General features: G+C 45.0%; 2 protein-coding genes across 2 annotated transcripts in view; one reads left to right on the top strand and one right to left on the bottom strand.

Moving 5' to 3' along the window:
• Positions 1-15357, bottom strand: part of LOC140203577 (uncharacterized) — a 38259-nt gene extending 22902 nt beyond the window's left edge. Inside the window, exons 1-5 of the mRNA XM_072269622.1 lie at positions 15338-15357; positions 14358-14505; positions 11373-11534; positions 7796-7904; positions 4226-4296 (exon numbers count right to left, since the gene is read on the bottom strand). Of these exons, the coding sequence (XP_072125723.1) occupies positions 4226-4296; positions 7796-7904; positions 11373-11534; positions 14358-14505; positions 15338-15357 (510 nt within the window). The remainder of the gene's footprint in view (positions 1-4225; positions 4297-7795; positions 7905-11372; positions 11535-14357; positions 14506-15337) is intronic.
• Positions 15358-15749: 392 nt separating this feature from the next.
• The window catches only part of LOC140203576 (serine/threonine-protein phosphatase 2A 65 kDa regulatory subunit A beta isoform-like), a 63111-nt gene continuing 58765 nt past the window's right edge, over positions 15750-20095 (top strand). Inside the window, exons 1-3 of the mRNA XM_072269621.1 lie at positions 15750-15755; positions 17086-17176; positions 17250-17350. Of these exons, the coding sequence (XP_072125722.1) occupies positions 15750-15755; positions 17086-17176; positions 17250-17350 (198 nt within the window). The remainder of the gene's footprint in view (positions 15756-17085; positions 17177-17249; positions 17351-20095) is intronic.

Below are 20095 nucleotides of genomic sequence, written 5' to 3'. Positions count from 1 at the left end.
AGAATTGCAAATGAAAGGGGCCTTTTCTGGTTGACTGCAGGTGACTATTAGTGTTCCACAGGGGTCGGTATTGTGACCGTTTCTTTTCAAGCAGATGTCAATGATCTGGACAACGGAATTGATGGCTTGGTGGTCACATTTGTGGATGATACCAAGACAGGTGGAGGGGCAGAGAGTCTGTAGAAGGACTTGATAGATTGGGAGAATAGCAAGGCAGTGGCAGTTGGAATATACTGTAGTGTCCGAAAGTGTTTCGAGTAGGTAGGATTCCTCAGCCTTGGGCGGCAGCCCGCTTAAAAGAAGGAAAACCCTGATTTTAAACCTCCGCTGCCTTGCAGTCATGCCCACTCATGGGAAAGGCTTTGGGGGTAAACCCCTAAGGCAGTTTGATGTCGTTTACAGCTTCACTCTGGCAACCTCTGCGATGACACTGGTGCCGAGCTGTATTGGCGCTTGCCCTTCCCTTCGACAACATGAGTGACGTGGAGAGGGGGAGCCTGCTGCATTGACAAGAGCCGGTCCTTCAAACCTTCTTGCCCAGGAGAGGACACAGTCCACCAGAGGCACAAACCCATCATCCCCAGGATCGAAAGGTGCCTACTACCAGAAACGTATGGCCATGCACTTTGGTAGAAGGAGTAAAGACGTGTACTATTTTCCAAATGGGCAGAAAATTCAGAAATCAGACGTGCAAAGGCAATTGGGAGACCTCGTGCAGGGTTCCCTAAACATTATCTTGCAGGCTGAGTTGGTGGTACGGAAAGAAAATGGAATGTTGGCATTCATTTTGAGAGGACTAGAAAAAATATAAGGGTAATGCTGAAGCTTTATAAGGCATTGGTCAGAACGCAGTTGGGGGTATAGTGAGCAGCTTTGGGCCCTTTATCTGAGATGTGCTGGCATTAGAGAAGGTTCACGAGGATGATCCTGGGAATGAAACATACAACAGGAGTGCTTGACGGCTCCGGCTTTGTCCTCAATGGAGTTCAGACGGGAAGGAAGAGGGGTGAATCTCATTGAAACTTATGGAATATTCAGAGGCCTAGAACAGGGAGGACGTTTCCTGTGACCAGAGGGCACAGCCTCAGAATGGAGGGATGTCCATTTAGAACAGAGCTGAGAGGAAATTTCTTCAGTGAAAGGGCGGTGGATCTGTGGAATCCATCAACGCTGATGGCTGTGGAGGACGAGTCACTGGGTATATTTAACATGGAGGCTGACAGGTCCTTGATTAGTCAGGGTGTTAAAGGTTACGGGGGAGAAGGCAGGAGAATGGGGCCGAGAGGGTAATAAGCCAGCCATGATGGAATGGCGAAGCAGACACGATGGGCTGAGTGGCCTAATTCTGTTCCTGAGTCTTAATTGTCCTTTATTGTCCGTTCACTCTCCCTGAGTGCAGGCGAGCTCCTCGGGAGGGCCATGGGAGGAAACAACGGTCATTTTGTGAAAAGCTGCATTTCACAAAAGAAAAACACTTGAATTTCTGCGTTTGAGAAATCTTTCTGCACCTTTGGCATAAATACATGCAAAATACTAATCATTATTAAATTATACAACAGTTCAAATCATGATTCGGCAGGCTTTTTTCTTGATTTCATTTCAAACTAACAAATAATTCAAGGCTTGAGTTAACAGCTGACAATTTGAAGATGTACACTTGGAATCTGTCAGCTGTGCCTGGAAAATCGAGGCATTTCCGACATTTGGGGAATCTTCTGAGGTGTAGAACATGAAGGGAATCAAGTCTGCAGACGTTGAAAATCCAGAGCAACTCACCCAAAACACTGGAGGAACTCAGCAGCTCAGGCAGCATCTATGGGAATGAGTAAACAGTCGGTGTTTCAGGCCGAGGCCTTTTATCGGGACTGTAAAGGGAGGCGGAAGATGCTAGGATATAAAGGTGAGGAGAGGGGAAGGAGGCCAGCTGGAAGGTGTTAGGTGAAGACAGGTGGTTGGGAAAGGTCAATGGCTGGAGAAGAAAGAATCTGAGAGAGGAGAGGAGAAGAGAGTGGACCACAGGACAGATGGAAGGAGGTGGGGACCCAGGGAGAAGTAATAGACAGGTGAGAAGTAAAAGCTCAGAGTGGGGAATTGAGGAAGGAGAGGGGAGGGGAGAGATTTTTTTTTACATATTTAAAAATAATTTTAATTCTGTAAAAATAATGAAAGAATGCAAATTTCATATTAATTAAAAAATCCAGAATTTGCACATGCAGCAGTTTTGTTTAAGTTCACGACAAAATAAATAAGGAACATGATAGATGGAGAAATAACAGCTCCATCACACCATTAACCGATTCATCTTTAATCCAATATGCACTGAGATTACAAACCAGCTCACATCACTGCTTCTAAAGAACGCACTGCACATTTGCTCTTATCTGAAGCTCTCAAACTAAAAGAACAGTTCGAGAGACTCTGGTGGAAGAAACAGTTGTTATTCCATTCATGATTCAGAAAAACATAAGAAATCGGAGCAGGAGTAGGCCATCCGGCCCATCAAGCCTGCCCCGCCATTCAGTAAGATCATGGCTGACCTGTCCATAAACTCAGCTTCATCCATCTGCCTTTTCCCCATAACCCTTAATTCCCCTGCTATCTATCCTCTCCAGCCCTTCACCTTTCCCACCCATCACCTGCCTTCAACTCCCCTCCCCTACACACCAACCTTTCCCATCACCTGGTCTACCTATCACCTACCAGCTTGTACTCCCCCCATCCTCCCAACCTTCTTATTCTGGCGCCTTCCCCCTTCCTTTCCAGTCCTGACGAAGGGTGTCAGCCCAAGGGTTCATTCCCCTCCATAGATGCTGCCTGACCTGCTGAGTTCCTCTACTATCCTTAATTCCCCTACTATCTAAAAATGTATCTAACTGTATCTTAAATATATCCAGTGAAGAAGCCTCCACTGCTTCCCTGGCCAGAGAATTTCACAGATTCACCACTCTCTGGGAAACACAGTTTCTCCTCATCTCTGTCCTAAATCTTCTCCCCTGAATCTTGAGGCAATGTCCCCTAGTTCTAGTCTCACCTACCAATGGAAATAACTTTCCTACTTCTATCTTATCGATCCATTTCAAAATTTTGTATGTTTCCCTAAGATATCCTCTCATTCTTCTGAATTCCAGAGAGTATAGTCCGAGGCAACTCAATCTCTCCTCATAGGTTAACCCCTTCATCTCTGGGATTAACCTGGTGAACCTCCTCTGCACTGCCTCCAAAGCCAATATATCCTTCCTCAAGTATGGAGACCAGAACTGCACACAGCACTCCAGGTACGGCCTCACCAGTACCCTGTATAGTTGCAGCATGACCTCTCTGCTCTTGAATTCAATCCCATAAAATGATCAAATGAAAACCTAGACAGATATCTCAGTCAACACGCACAAAATGCTGGAGGAACTCAGCAGGCCAGACAGCACCTACAGAAACGTCGACTGTACTGTTCCCCATAGAAGCTGCCTGGCCTGCTGAGTCCCTTCAGCATTTTGTGTGTGTTGCTCGGATTTCCAGCATCTGCAGATTTTCTCTTGTTTGTCATTAGATATCTCACTCATGATGCCATCCTGCTCTATGTTCTTATGATCCACCTGGTCAGTCACGGATCATTCTTAAATAATTTCTTTTACAGTTTGATATTCTAGTTTATATAAATCATGGAGCAGAAGCGGCCCTATAACCCACAATGTTATACTTAAATTCCTAATCAAGTGGGCAATCTAATCTACACGATGTCCATATTCTTCCGTTTTCCTCACATTTGTGTGCTTATCTAAACGTCATTAAACGTCCCCGATATATCTGCCTCCACCATCACTCCAGGCAGCCAACACCATGTTAAAAAACCAGCAACACACACAAGATGCTGGAGGAACTCAGCAGGCCAGGCAGCACCTATGGAGAAAAGGACAGTCGCCATTTCTGTCCAAAACCCTTCGGCAGGACTCAGCCCTTTGGGAGAGGGGGATGGGGAGGGAGTGGGAGAGGGGGATGGGGCGGGAGAGCGGACGGGAGAGGGGGCAAGATGTGACTTGTGCTTGGACATTGAGCTTTTCCAGTTACAAGCAGTTCAGAGTGATAAAACTTGAATTAAAAGGTGCCTGATTCCTCGTTTCAGGCCCACCCAAAATACTGAGGGACTTTTTCCTGAAGTGAAATAGATGAGTTGCGACATTAATTTTAGATAGACTGTATAACCAGCCAAGAATTTGAGAAGGCATATTACCTTAACATACGGCAAGATGTGACATATTATGACAGTCTCCCTGCAATCTACTGGCAAGTTTTCACAGAAATCTGCAAGATAGAGTACTGCACGCTAGAGAGTTATTCTCAAACAAAACAATGGAGTCAGAGAAAAGTACAGCACAGAAATAGGCCCTTCATCCCATCTATTCTGTGCCGATCCATTTAAATTGCCTGCTCCCATCAACCTGCATCTGGACCATAGCCCTCAATACCACTACCATCTGCGTACCCATCCAAACTTCTCTTAAACGTTGAAATCGAGCTTGCACGCACCACTTGCGCTGGCAGCTCGTTCCACACTCTCACCACAATGATAAATCAATAAAGTTTAACAGATTAAGCAATGAAAAGCATCTGCCTTAACATTTGTATCTTCTCAGAAGATAGTGGCAAGAGAAAACATACATTCTGAAGCACAATTTAAGTCGTACAAGGAAAAGCAAGGCCAGCACCTACAGTGTAAACATCAAGAGTCAGACAGCACAGGTTCAATTCTGGCACATCTGTACGGTCTCCCTGTGACGGTATGGGTTTCCTTCGAGTGCACATTTCATCCCCCATTCCAGTTGGTAAGTTAACTGGTCATTAACTGGTAAATCGTCCCGTGATTAGGTCAGGATTGAATTGGGGGATAGCTGGGCAGCGTGGCTTAGTGTACCTATTCTGCACTGTAATCTTACTCAATAGATATTCAGAGGTATCAAATTGGCCCACTCCTCCTCTAGGTTGTTCTGGTGCAAATTAACTCAATGAGTTGGCATTAATGTACCAGCTACTGAAGATGACTGGCAAAGAACTTTGGCAGGCACATCACAATTCACTTGAAACATTTGATTTTTGGAAACTGGCCAGGCCAAGACGACTGATGCTGCGATACTTATCCCGGCCAGCTCCACTTTGCATGAAGGCATAATCCATGACTAAACTACCACAATCTGAAAGGCTAAATATAACTCATGCATTCCTTTTCAAAATGCACGATTGGAGCCAGATTTTGTGGATGAAGTGGGTCCATCTGGGAAGCAACATCACAATATTTCTACCTTTGTCTACTAGCTTGCTTACTCGAAAGTAGGGAATCAAAGGAAGGGCCTCACGCTGAAGTGAATCTCCCTCTCTCCCCCGATGCTGTCGGCCGATGGTACCTGAGCATGCTTTAATCGAAGTAGATTTCGACTCATTCAGGTTTATGATGTGCTCTAGTTTCTAGTTCCAGTTTATCTCTCTATGTGATGATGCGCTTCTGCAGACACAATCGGTGGACAGTGGTGTGGCTGGGTGGCCCGACATCCACCCCAGTTTCTCTGATGAAAGATCCGATCAAGTGACACGTACATGAGAAAAGATGCAGCTTATTAGGCAGTCAATGATTCCTTAAGGTTGTCATGGCCAGGGGCGGTAATGGGGACAAGCTCCCACTACAAACTAAATGCTCCTCATGGCATGCACCTCAAACAGCCTCTCACACCAAGTCCAGCTCCTGGCCTTTGCATGTGGCTTACTGAAGCAGAAGGCAGGTTACTGACACTTTAAAACTGGTCACTTCGGTCAGATGGGGCTCATGGTTGGCAGCTCATCTAGGAGAAGGAAGACTCTGAGCTCAAACCTCCAATGCCTTGCGGCTATACCCACTCACAGGAGTAAACCCAGAGGGAAAAATCCAGAGCCGGATTCTCCGAGGCAGTCCTACGTTGAGATCAACGCTGTCAACTCCTGCGACGCCACTGGTACCAAACTGCATCGGTCTCTGCCAATTCTTTGGATTCATCAGATGCGTGGAGACGGGGAGCCTGGTACATGGGCAACAGCTTACTCTCCATATCATACTGCCCTGGCTTACGTATCACGTAGACAGCTGCACGTAACATCCATGGTGGACCCTGACCAACGGAGGGCCTCGGGTTAGGCAGTCAGTGGTACAAACGTAAAGAACACCACTCACTCTTTTTCACAATCTCACAACCTTTCAAGACTCTGCACAAGCAATGAAGTGCACTTTGTAAGGAGCAGCCACCATCGAAACATGAAGTCAAGTGGCACACAATTCCTTTCCATTTGCTGTCATCCAGTTCTGGGATCAGATCAGGATGCCAAAGGGGAGGCATGCTGGCATGCTGTTCTCACTTGGAGAAGTGTCACCTGGATATGTGGTACCACATTAAATAGAGTCATAGAAAAGCACAGCGCAGAAAAGGCCCTTTGGCCCCTCTTGTCCATTCTGAACAATTCAAGCTGTCTACTCCCATCTGCCTGCAGCAGGACCATAACATCCCCCCCGCCCCATATCCGTACTATCCATGTACCTATCCAAACTTCTCTTAAATATTGAAATCAAAACTGCATGGTCCACTTGTGCTGGCAGCTCGTTCCACTCTCATGACCCTCTGTGTGAAGAAGTTTCCCCTCATGTTCCCCTTAAACTTGTCACCTTTCACTCTTAACCCATGACCTCTGGTTGTCATCCAACCCAACCTCAGTGGAAAAAACCTGCTTGCATTTATCCCATCCATACCCCCCCATAATATTGTACCTCCATCAAATCTCCTCTCAATCTTCTGCATTCTGAAGAATACAGTCCTAACCTATTCATCTTTCCTTCTAAGTCAGGTCCTCCAGACCAGGCAACATCTTTATAAATTTTCTCTGCATTCTTTCAACCTTGTTTACATCTTTCACAGGAGTTCAAAGTTCAGGGGTGTCCAGGGAAGGGGTCGCACCTCTGGTGAAGGGGCTTGTCGTGTCCATTCCGGGGCAGCTCACTCTTTGCTCCCCACCTTTGCTCCCCACCGGACACTCATCTCTCCCCTGTGGCTGCAAGCAGCCATTTGCACGTAACAGCAGTCTCATACTCTGGTGAGATTCGGACAAGCCAGTCCTAGCACGCAAAGTCAGCCTCAGCGGACTGGGCGGGTGCGATCTACAGTAAAACCCAACCGCCAGGAAGGTGGCTCTGCATCGCTCTGCGGAGAACGAGGGGCATGAAAAGACACAGAAAGCATCCTGGTCATCCACTGCAAACAAGAAGACCCCTGTTTCTTCTGGCGCTTGTTCATACCACTGGACCCGGACTTCTGAGGCCAAGAGAGTGGAACTGCCACAGTGCAAAGGCTTTTCCATTTTAAAAACTCTCCCGCACAGGTTTCCTGTCATTGTCGGACAAAATGTGCAACCACCATGCGTACTATACACAACCTTGACATTTGTTTCCTTACAGGCAGCCACAAAGCAAAGGAACCCAACAGAACCCATTAAAAACAGAAAACCATCAATCACACAATGCGCAGGAAAAAAAGACAAATTGTGCAGACAAGAAACGGAAGCAAATAATGTTCATGACTGCACTGCAAATGCCAGGTTGTATAGCTGGATCAAAGGCCTCGTCTCCACTAGGAAAGTTACAGGCACAGATTGCAGTGTCGTTGCCCAGAACGAGAGTCTATTACTAAAGTAATTGATAGTTGTTTCTGCTGCCAGAAAGTTGTCACTGTGCTTCACCAACAACATCTTAACCGGATGGAAAAGACAAGAATGAGAATTCCCAACCAACCTTTAACTTTGTTGGCCCCAGATGCTCGCACTTCAGCCTCACAATCTTTCAACAGGTTTTGGAAAGCAGGAACCAGATCATTTTCCGCAATTTCAGGACCCACGGTTTTCTGAAGCCTTAAAGGCAAGAGAAACCAAATGAGTAACAAAGATAGAGCGGGTTTCAATAGCAGCAATCTGTGCATTAACACGTGAACAGAGGAATCACAAAGACATCACCATCTTTCTTTTCCACACTCGTCTCGCTGCTGCCATCAGGTAGAAGGTACAGAAGCCTCAGGACCCACACCACCAGGTTCAATAACAGTTACTACCCCTCAACCATCAGGTAGAAGGTACAGGAGCCTCAGGACTCAAACCACCAGGTTCAAGAACAGTTACTACCCCTCAACCATCAGGTAGAAGGTGCAGGAGCCTCAGGACCCACACCACCAGGCTCAAGAACAGTTATTACCCCTCAACCAGCAGGTAGAAGGTGCAGGAGCCTTAGGACTCTCACAACCGGGTTCAAGAACCCTTCAACCATCAGGCTCTTGAACTACAGGGGATAAGTACACTTAATCAATTGAGATGTTCCCACAAGCAATGATCTTACTTTAATTACTCTTTATCTTGTTATTTCATACTCTTGTTATTTATTGCTATTTATTTATATTTGCATTTGTACTTTATCTTTTATTGATCCTGTTTACAGTTACTATTCTATAGAAATTGCTATGCCCACAGGAAAATGAATCTCAGGGTTGTACGTGGTGACATGTATGTACTCTGAAAATATGAACTTCAAAATTGAAAATCTGAACTGTACTTTAACTACGGACTTCATTGCAAGATTAGTTTATATGTGGTCTTGAGCATAGAAAGTGCCTTCTGTTGTGGTCTGTCATTAGCAATGATAGCAGAACATTATAAATACAATAAACTCCGTACCGTTATAATGCAATTGTTTTCCAATAATGGGTTGGTGCCAATTTCACAGGTGCTCTGGCAACCTTTATCTTGTTCTGGCATATTTCCCCTTCCTTTCCAGTCCTGATGAAAGGTCTTGGCCCAAAACATCCACTGCTTATTCACTTCCATAGATGCAGTCTGATCTGCTGAGTTCCCCCTGCATTTTGTGTGAACCCTTTCCCACGAACTTTCCTTCAACTATCACTTTCTAGAATATTCCCCTTCTCCTCCACACCCCCCGCCCCCCACGTTCTTATTCTGGCATCTTCCCCCTTCCTTTCTGGTCCTGATGAGGGGTCTTGCGCAAAACACCGACTGTTTATTCACTTCCATAGACGCAGCCTGACCTGCTGAGTTCTTCCAGCATTTTTCTGTGTGTTACCTTATATGGAGCTTATTTTTGAACACGGGTTAGTTATCTTATACAGACAGACAATATAAAGTCTTTGCCTGTTCCAAGGGTAACAATCCTAAGATGACAAAATGGCTGTGTTTTCTGTGTGCTTTTGAACACTGGTCCATCTGTAATTTGCTTTAATTTTCGATCAGGTTTACAGTTTTGAATTATGTAATTTTATCATGGGTGGCAGGGTGGAAATACATCTCTACCAAGAGAGGTGTAAGGCATTCCTTCCCTCCGCTAGCCTGCAGGTCACCCTTGAGCAAGGTGTAGCACCTGCTTAGCCAACCCCACCCCCCCAATCAGGGTCACGTGAAGCTATGGGGTAAGAGGAAAGAAACCCAGAGAACTGTTGCCATTGTGTTCAGATGTTTATCAATGAGTGGATATCTCATGCTCTGGTAAAGAAATAAATGAGTGGGGAGAAAAAGGGAATGGTTAGATAAATGGTGTCCATTTAGAAGCAGCAATCTTTAGTGTTACCCAGGTAAAACAGCTGTAATGATCTATCCTTGGTAAAATATCCACAGATAAACCAGCTGCTTCAGTACAGATTTTACACTTATACAGAACAGAAAGATTTAATCTCAATGCTTTGGGGTGGGACTGGAATTTCCTGGCCTTAAGAGAAGGAATTTTAAATTTTTAAAGAAAGGCAAAGTTGAGAAAATATTGTCGTTGATGGCTCTGAATCCGAAAGTATGGTACGCAGACAACAACGTGAGCAATTGTAATCAGCTAATTTCTCACGTCAAAAAAACTAAATAATGTTACTTAATCATTAAATAATGTTTCTTAATTGTTAAATAATGTTAACCTGATTGTTATTGTTTGCAATTAACCTGTGTAGGTAATGTGCCTTTATTTTGAGGATTTGGATTACATTGTGGTGAGAAAAGCACGGAGATTTCAGTTGATCCGAGTGTTTTCCCAGGCGAGGAAAGCCTAAGACTAAAGGGCATAGATTTAATTGGAGACACAGAACAGAACAAGCTGTTCTGGCCCTTCAAACTGCACCGCCAGTAAACCACCAACTTGTGCAACAATCTACAATGACCCTTTAACCTACTAACCGGAATGCTTTTGGACTGTGTGAGGAAACTGGAGCACCAGGAGGAAGCCTGAGGCAACAAGTTTTGTACTGAGAACAAAGACCATCTGGTTCAAAAACTATAAACACACAGGAGATTCTGCAGATGCTGGAAACTTAACACAAAATACTGGAGGAACTCAGCAGGCCAGGCAGCATCAATGGAAATGAAATAAGCAGTCCATGTTTCGGGCCGAGACTGCTCTTAAGGGCTATAAATCTGCCGATGACACAACTATTGTTGGCAGAATTTCAGATGGTGACAAGGAGCCGAAGAGGAGTGAGATCGATCAGCTGGTTGAGTGGTGTGGCAACAATCTGGCACTTTGTCAGTAAGACCAAGGAACTGATTGTGGACCACAGGAAGGTGAAGTTAAATCACCACCTCCCTACACCATACCTGGTTTGTGTGAAGTCAGCAGTGGGAAGGAACCAGCAAAGTCCAGTCCATCAAAATTTTAATTAAATTAATTAATTAATGCACTACATCACAAAATTTACCACAATGACAGTAAGACCAAGGAACTGATTGTGGACGTCAGGAAGGGGAAGTCAAGGGAACATACATCAGTCCTAATCAAGGGGACTGTGGAAAGGGTGAGTAGTTTCAAGTTCCTGAGTGTCAAAGTCTCTGAGGATCGTCCTGGCTTTTCGACCTTTCGGCTCATTTTTAAACAGAACTGAAGTTCCCCTTGACTTCCTCCAGTCAAAAGTGAAAAATATCAGTGTCATCAACCTGTGCACGTGCTGAATCCCCAGATCCCTGGCACTATGCCAACAAGTTTGTTCTAAACCCCTGTCACAGGATTATCCTTCAGATACACTGAAAAAGATCTGAGCTCAATTCAGACCAACTTTGTTCTATTTCAGATCCATGTTTAAAAACAGGCTAATTAAATGAATCTGGAAAGAAATCTCAGCACCTTTTGGCATGTCAGTCAATTCATATTAAAAATACGCAGGTGCTTGATTTAATGATTTTTTAAAACTATATTAGAGGAACTAATCGTGTTTTCATGACTTTTGACAGAATCAGAAGGGATTCCAGCTGGAACAGAAAACTTAAAGACTAGCTTTAAAACATAAATGCACCATATCATCATACCAAAGAGATGCACTTTGTGCTGTAGCAATAACACGTACTTCAGAAAATTTGTCTGCCACCACACAGCGAACACGCCAGGATTTATCGTCCACTGCCTGCCGGAGGGTCGGCATCACCAACGCTTCCAGGTCTTCCTGGGGCAGCAGCTGGGCTATGCTCACACAAGCGTCAACTGCCAACAGCCTCACCGAATCCTGTGAAAAAGATGTTTAAACCGGGTTTGAGCTGGTTCTTCATTAAAAAACAAAATTAATTTACTGAAGTTAACATTAGGAAGAACTAATCTCATCAAAAAAATCATAAAAATAAATACTGACAATATAACAATTGTTTCCCGGATGATATCCGTCAGATCACCTAGAAAGTAGCAACAGGTTTCATTACTTTGCAATGTGTGCTGGAATCTTCCCAGGATACCAGTACTGGAGTGTATCAACATGCAACCTTTGATGAAAGCATTCCTTGGATTAGTATATTAGCAAATGTCATGACAGTGCAAAAATTTATTGATGAATCAATTTTCTTTCTCCTGCTCTTGAAGCACCACTCTCTGCTGAGTGAATCTCCAAGCTAATCACCCAAGTGGTCACTTTTTACTGTAGGATATAGGAGCTGAATTAGGCCATTTGGCCCATCGAGTCTGCTCTGCCATTTCATCATGGTTGATCCATTTCGCCTTCAGCCCAATCTCCTGCCCTCTCCCCATATCCCTTCATCGAAACATTGAAATCTACAGCACATTACAGGCCATCCAGCCCCAAAGTTGTGCAGACCAAGTAACCTACTCGAGAAACTGCCTAGAATTTCCCTACTGCATAGCCCTCTATTTTTCTAAGCTCCATGTACCTATCTAAGAGTCTCTTAAAAAACTCTACTGTATCCATCTCTACCACCTTTGTTGTCAGTGCATTCCACACACCCACCACTCTCTAGGTGAGAAAATTCCCTCTGACGTCCCCCTTATACCTACTTTCAAGCACCTTAAAACTATGCCCCATCATGTTAGTCATTTCAGCCCTGGGAAAAAGCCTCCGGCTATCCACACGATTAATGCCTCTCATCGTCTTATACGCTTCAACCAGGTCACTTCTCATGCACTGACTAATCAAGAATCTATCAACCTCTTTGCCCTGAATATACCCAATGACTTCTCCTCTGTGACAATGAATTCCACAGATTCTCTGGATAAGGAAATCCTTCCTCATCTCCATTCTAAATGGACAAACCTCTGTTCTGAGATTGCTTCCTCTGGTCTTAGGCTGTCCCACCATAGAAAACATCCTCCCCATATCCACTCTAGAGGCCTTTCAGTATTTGACAGGTTGCAATGAGATCCCTCCCCCTCATTCTTCTGAATTCAAATGAGTACAGGCACAGAGGCATCAAACGCTCCTCGTACGACAAGCCTTTCAATACTGGAATCAGTTTCGTGACCCTCCTTTGAACCCACTCCTGTCTTGGCACACCCTTTGTTCGATAAGGGGCCCAAAACTACCTTCAATATTCCAAGTGAAGCCTTATAAAATGTGAACATAAAACAAAATCTTGTTTTCATATGCTAGCCATCATTGGTGGGGTCTGAACCTGGAGCAAGTGTGAACATCTCCTTGGCTACAGATGTGAAGGTTTATTTCCAGGAGTCACTGGACAGTAACCAGAAGAGAAGCTTACTCAACACCAAGGAGCACACGTCCAACCGTTAACCAGAAGCTAGGTGAGGGTCAAAGTGTCCATCCCAGCTCCCCTTCAGCGTACCATTTCTGTACAACTCTGGCTCCTTAGTACACGAGGATACTGCGGACTGCGTCAAGCCTTTTGCCCGGGATACTTTAGGTTGGAGGAATATGAAAGGACACACACTGATTAAACAGTTCACTCTTCAGGCAAAAGCCTCAAGATAACCACCTTCTTGGAGGAGCATCTCCAGCTGGAGTACTGGAATGGTGTAATCATGTCGATAGGTTGACAGGCACTGCTTCCATCTGCTGTGGACAAAGGAACTTTATAAAGCAGGGGCTCCCAACCTGGGGCCCCTCGGTTGATGGTAGGGGGTCGATGGCGTAAAAGAGGGTTGTGAACCCCGGTTACGAAGGTGAACAGATGGTGCAGACTACGACAACAGAAACTTTGCAAGCAGGAAGTGGCATTAACAAGGCGTAGCATATTGAGTACGTAGACCTATTAACCGGATGCAACTCAGTGCTTTGCCACGGACACACCATCCGTACTAATCTTTCCCACCTCCAGCTCATCCATACAGTAAAATGCAAGCGGTAATGTGGGGGTGGGGGGGGGAGGTGTGAAATCATGCAATTGCTCCAGTGAGCGGAATGACAGAAAGCCTGTGACTGGAATGAGCCAAGTGCTCTCCGTTATTTCACACACTGCCATGACGTGTGGGATACAGAGGCTCCTCAGTACAACCAATTGATACACATGTGACATAAAGCCAAGGTGACAGCAGCAGCTTCAGCAAGATGAATCATGACAAGCCATGGGGAATAAGATCACCTTTCTTCACTATAATCCACGCTTCCCTCATCCACGTCACCTGCATTCCCACCCCACAAGCCTTTCCAGTGCATCAGTGTCTGTAGCCCCCACCACCCACAATAGACTCCTAGACTAATCTCAATCCTCCGCTATCTGCAAGGGGCCTCTGCCACTAATCACACCCCGCTTCCCCCACCCCACCCTTCAGGGTTCCACGCCACTCATTCATCCTCGCCGCTCTCCCCGAAAGCAAGACAAGGTCTACACTCGCCCATTTGCCTCCGTTCAGGGCTGCAAACAGTTCTTGCAGGCGAAGCGGTGCTTTCCTCTCGGGGCTATTCGCTGTATCTGGAGCTCCTGCCGTGGCCTCCTCGACATCGGAGGACCAACACAAATGGGGTGGGGGGGGGTTCTTCATCGAGCACCTTCTCTGGGTCCGCTGAGACAGCCGGGGTATCCCAATGGCCACCCACTTCAATTTGACTTCCCGCTGCCACCCCAGTGTCTGCTCTACAACTACATACCTGCTCATCAGAAGCCAGGGAAGTGAAGAGGGGTATAATGTCACTTTTCAAAAACTCCAGCTCCACAACCTTTGCAAATTCACCTAACTTTGATGCTGCTGCCTGGCGGACCACTGGTGTGTCATCTGAGCACAAGCTGTGGAAAAGTCTGCAGAAAAAATAAAATTAAAGGTCACATAGGAGTAGTCGCCCATTGATGCAGAACTTAACAATTCGCAAGCAGAAATACAAGCACTAAAAATTGACATTTTTGCAATTAATGTTTCTAAATCAGAAGCTACTAAAATATTTTGCTAAACCCATCATCATTATGTGCTGCGTCATATGCTATGGGTGGTCACGGTCTTTCCATGACCCTGATTGTTCTCCGTAAAGTTTTCTACAGAAGTGGTTTGTCATTTCCGCCTTCTGGGCAGTGTGTGTCTTTACAAGGTGGGTGACCCCCAGCCCATTATCAATACACTTCAGAAACTGTCTACCTGGCGTCAGGGGTCGCATAACCAGGACTTGTGATCTGCACCGGCTGCTCATCCACCACCTGATCCCATGGCTTCACCTGACCCTGATCGGGTGGGGGCGGGGGAGGGGGGTCGGTGGTTTCTAAGCAGGAGCTACACCTTGCCCAAGGGTGGCCTGCAGACCAGCAGAAGGAAGCCTTACACCTCCTTTGGTAGAGACACATCTCCAGCATACCACCCAAAAATCCAATATTTGTGGTATTCAGATTTTATCCTGAGAAATACTTCAAGATAGCAACAGAATATAGAAATTTACTGAACATTACAGGCTCTTCAGCCCACAATGTTGTGCTGACCACGTAACCTACTCTAGAAGCTGCCTAGAATTTCCCCACCATACAGCCCTGTCTTTTTCTGAAACAACTGACTGTATCTGAAAGTTTACACAAATGACACCACAAAAAATTTTAATTCAGGGAGTAAAGCGGCTGGAAGTGAACCCCAGATGTGGGACTCCTGCACTTGGAGCAGAACAGAGCCATTGGTTGTGGACTGCAGGGGCACACAGTTACCAAAGCAACCTTCTCGTCCGACAAAACTCAAACACCTCCGAACAGGTGAAATCCTCTGCGCGCCAGATTAATCAAAATGGCCCTGAAGCAGAGCAACAGGCTTGACAAGACACGGCTCTCAAAAAGAGCACGCCTTTGTAAATGACAAGGCCACTTCAACCCCACAGCCGAGAGTAAGCGATGAGCACCACTCGACTATGATGCACCTCGGCTTTTGCTCCTTCCTCACTAAAAACACACAAAAAACCTTCAGTTTATGTCATTAAAAACAAAAATGCCACACTTTCTGTCCTATTTTGGGGCTGATTATTCTCTAAACTAAAAACTTCTACCCACTCAGTTAAAACAAGGTCCTGTCCACCATGGTGGTAGCATCTTATCGCCAATAAAACCAAATTATACCGAAATTGGGTGGCAGGAAGGAAATACGTCCCTGCCAAAGGAGGTGTAAGGCACTCCTTCCCTCCTTTTATTATAAATTGCACATTTAGACGGAGACGTAACATAAAGATTTTTACTCGTGTATATGAAGGATGTTGGTAATAAAGTCAATTCAATCGAGCTCGCATCCACTACTTGTGCTGGCAGCTCATTCCACACTCTCACCACCTTCTGAGTGAAGAAATTCCCCCTCATGTTCCCATTAAACCTCTCACCTTTCACCCTTAAACCATGGCCTCTGGTTGTAGTCCCACCCAACCTCAGTGGAAAAAGTCTGCTTGCATTTACCCTAGATCCCTCATACCTCTGTCAAATCTCCTCTCAATCTTCTATGTTCCCAGCAATAAGGGCCTAACCTATTCAATCTTCCCTCATAACTCAGGTCCTCCAGTCCTGGCACCATCCTTATAAACCGTCTCTGTACTCTTTCAACTTTACTGACATCTTTCCTGTGGGTAGGCAGCTGAAAGTGCACACGACACTCCAAATTAGGTCTTACTGCTGTCTTATAGAATTTCAACATAACATCCAAACTTACCTTGATTTATGAAGGCCAAGGTGCCAGAAGCTTTCTTCATGACCATATCTACCCATGGTACCACTTTCAGTGAATTATGGTCCTGTATTCATGGAAATGGGTGTCCAAAGCAGAGGCTCGGCATCTGTAGAAAGAGAAACCATTTAATGACTGGGCTCGGACCTTGTGCTGACGAGAATAATGTTGTGCGCTGCCCAGTGGAGTGGCCAGTGTTATTACTGAACCTCATCAACTGTACTAATGAATTATACCTGTACCGTATAGCCTACTGTATAACATGGGACTATTTTATGTCGTAGTAACGCGTTATTGAGCATGCGCTATTAGGCGCGTATTGATCTGTATATCTGTGTTCAGTTCGGGTTCCGTCAGTGAGAAAAACCCTGTTAACTTGGCTCCAGTCTCTAGCATTTTTATTTATCGTTTTATTGTGTAACCCGGCCACATACACAACAATGCCCAAGCAAGAAATGGATTGAATCGCTAAATCATGAGATCCAATCTTTCTGTCACAACAATAACCGCACTCTGCTCTGGAAATAATGCTTTCTGCTATGGGTTTCTGTTCTGTTCGCCATTACCTGCATTTAATTGTTACAAGGGGCACTTAGTGGTGTATTTTTGATTGTAGCAGAGTTTAAGCAAAATATCTTTTTTTTTCCAGAATTCTGTTCAGGGTTGGATGGCATTGATCAATTTCATTTCTTTCCTTTCCCCAGTTACGGTTGAACAACATAAAGCAACTGTCCACAACTGCCTTGGCCTTGGGGGTAGAGCGTACCGGGAATGAGCTGCTCCCACTTCTGACTGGTAGGTACAAAGCTGCGTGTGGTTGGGCTGCCTCTCAGAGTCGCCTTGCCACTGATTTCTCGTCTCGATGCAGACACCATTTTCGATGAAGACGAGGCACTGCTGGCATTAGCGGAGCAACTAGGGAGCTTCACGGTGCTCGTTGGCGGACCGGAGTATGTTCACTGTTTGCTGGTAAGAGCGGACGTACATTTACAAAGCACTGCACAGGACGGACACGCGGTTAATGCCATTGAAGTGGTATTACTGTCTTAATAAAGGTTAATTTCCAGAAGATGATTCTCAAAGCAGCAGGGTTCCACAGGCAATGATAAAGTAAATGACTTAATAATGAGTCATAGAAAAGTTCAGCACATGTTCCCCTTAAACATTTCACCTTTCACCCTTAACCCATGACCTCTAGCTGCAGTCTCATCCAACCTCAGTGGACAATGACTGCTTGCATTTACCCTATCTAAACCCCTCATAATCGTGTCTCCTTCTGTCATATCTCTTTGCAATCTTCTATGTTCCAAGTTTAAAAAAAAGTCCTAACATATTCAATCTTTCCATATAACTCAGGTCCTCCAAACCCGGCAATGTCCCTGTAATCTTTCTTTGTTATGATGGGTTGCTTGAATGAGGGGTAAATGGACACATACAGAACCCTCTCTGCTTTTATTGTTTGCAATAAAATCTTTGAGGCAGATGAGGCTTTGTGCCACCCCAACATATTTGTAGGCACGAGAAAGTTTGCAGATGCTGGAAATCCAAAGCAACTCTCACAAAACGCTGGGGAAACTCAGCAGCTCAGGCAGCGTCTGTGGAAAAGAGTAAGCGGTTGATGTTTCTGGCCGAGACCTTTCTTCAGGACCTGGTTGAAATATTGGAGGGGTGTATCATTGAGAATTGCTACAGTGAAGTGTGGTTACTCTATCCCTGATCCAGGTTCACCCGCGCAGCCTGTTGGAAAACCTACACGGACTGATACCGTCCCCCGAACACTGAAACCTCTGCTCTGTATTGACCAAATATCCGTTCAACATGAGCCCAACCGGGGGAAACAAAATACAGATTTTAATGCCCAGATGCAATGGTCCTATGCATTAAATATTTATTTAAAATAACATACTTGTATTGTTTTTAAATACCCATAATGGGGAACAAGATTCTGAAATTAAATAACGAGGGCCTCAGTCTATTACAGGGCATAGTTCAAATTGAAATGATTTTCAGTGATCAGTTCGTCATAGGACAATTCAGAATTAAAATAATGAAATCAATTTATGAAACCACCAAAGTAGCTCGATCAATGAGGTTTAACCAGGATGCTGCCTGCTTTAGAGGAAGTGCTGCAACTTTATCAGACTCTGGGTGGGCCACGTCTGGAGTATTGCATGCAGTTCTGATTGTCCCACTATAGGAAAGATGTTGGGGCTTTGGGGTCGACGCGGAAGAGGTTCGCCAGAATGTTGCCTGGTTTAGAGGACATGCGATCATGAGAGCTGGATAAGCTTATGTTGTTTTCTCTAAAGCGCTGGAGGCCGAGGGGAGATCTGATAGAGGTTTGTAAGACTATGAGAAGCATGTGCATAGATAAAGTAGAGAGGAGTATCTGTTTCCCAGGATTTAAATGTCTAATACCAGAGGTATGCATTGAAGGTGAGAGTGGGTAGGTAGGTTCAAGGGGGATGTGAGGGGTAAGTTTTTTTACCATCAGAGTGGTGGATGCCTGGAATACATTGACTGGTATGATGGTAGAGACTTTTCAGAGACTTTTGGATAGGCACATGGGTATGAGAAAGATGGAGGGAGATGGACATTGTGCAGGTAGGAGGGATTAGTTCTTGGTGGTTTTTGATTTTCTTTTTAGCTGGTTCAGCACAACATTGTGGGCCGAATGGCCTGTTTCTGTACTGTACTGTTGCATGTTTTACTTTATTGTTTGCAGTGGTTCCAAATTAGACATTCCAGCGTCAGTATGTTGCGTATAGAGTGTGTACGTTCTTTTTGTATTGATACTCCTTTCAAAAATGTTTTCTTTTTGTGTAAAGTTACCTGCGAGTACAGGCAGAGAATTCTTAAAGCATTTACGTAAGGAATCCAATTTGCTCATGTGTGGGTGGGGGCTGTATATAAAATATCACAAACTCTTAGCAGTGTTTCTTGAAGAACGCTGAGATGGCGTGGCTTTGTATTACAGAAAATAGCAATTCAGAAATGTTTTCTCGGAGCCCCTGTGATGGCTGCAATTCTAAACTGGAACGTGGGCGCAGTTGTTGTTTGAATAGTTCCATAAGATATAGGTGCAGAGTTAGGCTATTTGGCCCATCGATTCATTTTCCCCTCTCAGCCCCAATCTCCTGCCTTCTCCCTGTATCCTTCCATGCTGCGATTAATCAAGAGTCTTATCAATTTGTCTTTCAATCATGGCTGATCCTTTTTTCCCCTCCTCTGCCCCACTCCCCAGTCTTCTCCCAGTAACCTTTGATGCCATGAACCTATCAAGAACCTATCAATCTCTGCCTTAAATATACCCAATGACTTGTCCCCCACAGCCACCTGTGGCCCAGAATTCCACATATTCACCACCCTCTGGCTAAAGAAAATCCTCATCATTTTCATTCCAAAAAGGATATCCCTCTATTCTGGGGCTGTGCCCTCTAGCCTTAGACTCCCCTGCCATAGGAAACATCCTCTCCACATCCACTCTATTCAGACCTTCCAACATTTGATAGGTTTCAATGAGGTCTCTTCTCATTCTTCTGAACTCCAGCGAGTACAGGCCCAGAGCCATCAAAGGCTCCTCACGTGACAAGCCTTCCATTCCCAGTATTATTTTTGTGAATCTCCTTGAAACTCCACACAATGTCAGCACCTCCTTTCTTAGATGAGGGGCCCAAATCTCCTCATAATACTCTAAATGATGACTCACCAATA

The sequence above is a fragment of the Mobula birostris genome, chromosome 10, assembly GCF_030028105.1.
Source record: "Mobula birostris isolate sMobBir1 chromosome 10, sMobBir1.hap1, whole genome shotgun sequence".
Classification (NCBI taxonomy): Eukaryota; Metazoa; Chordata; class Chondrichthyes; order Myliobatiformes; family Myliobatidae; genus Mobula; species Mobula birostris.
Note: the sequence above shows the minus strand (reverse complement) of the source record. Positions and strands in the feature narration are given on the sequence as shown.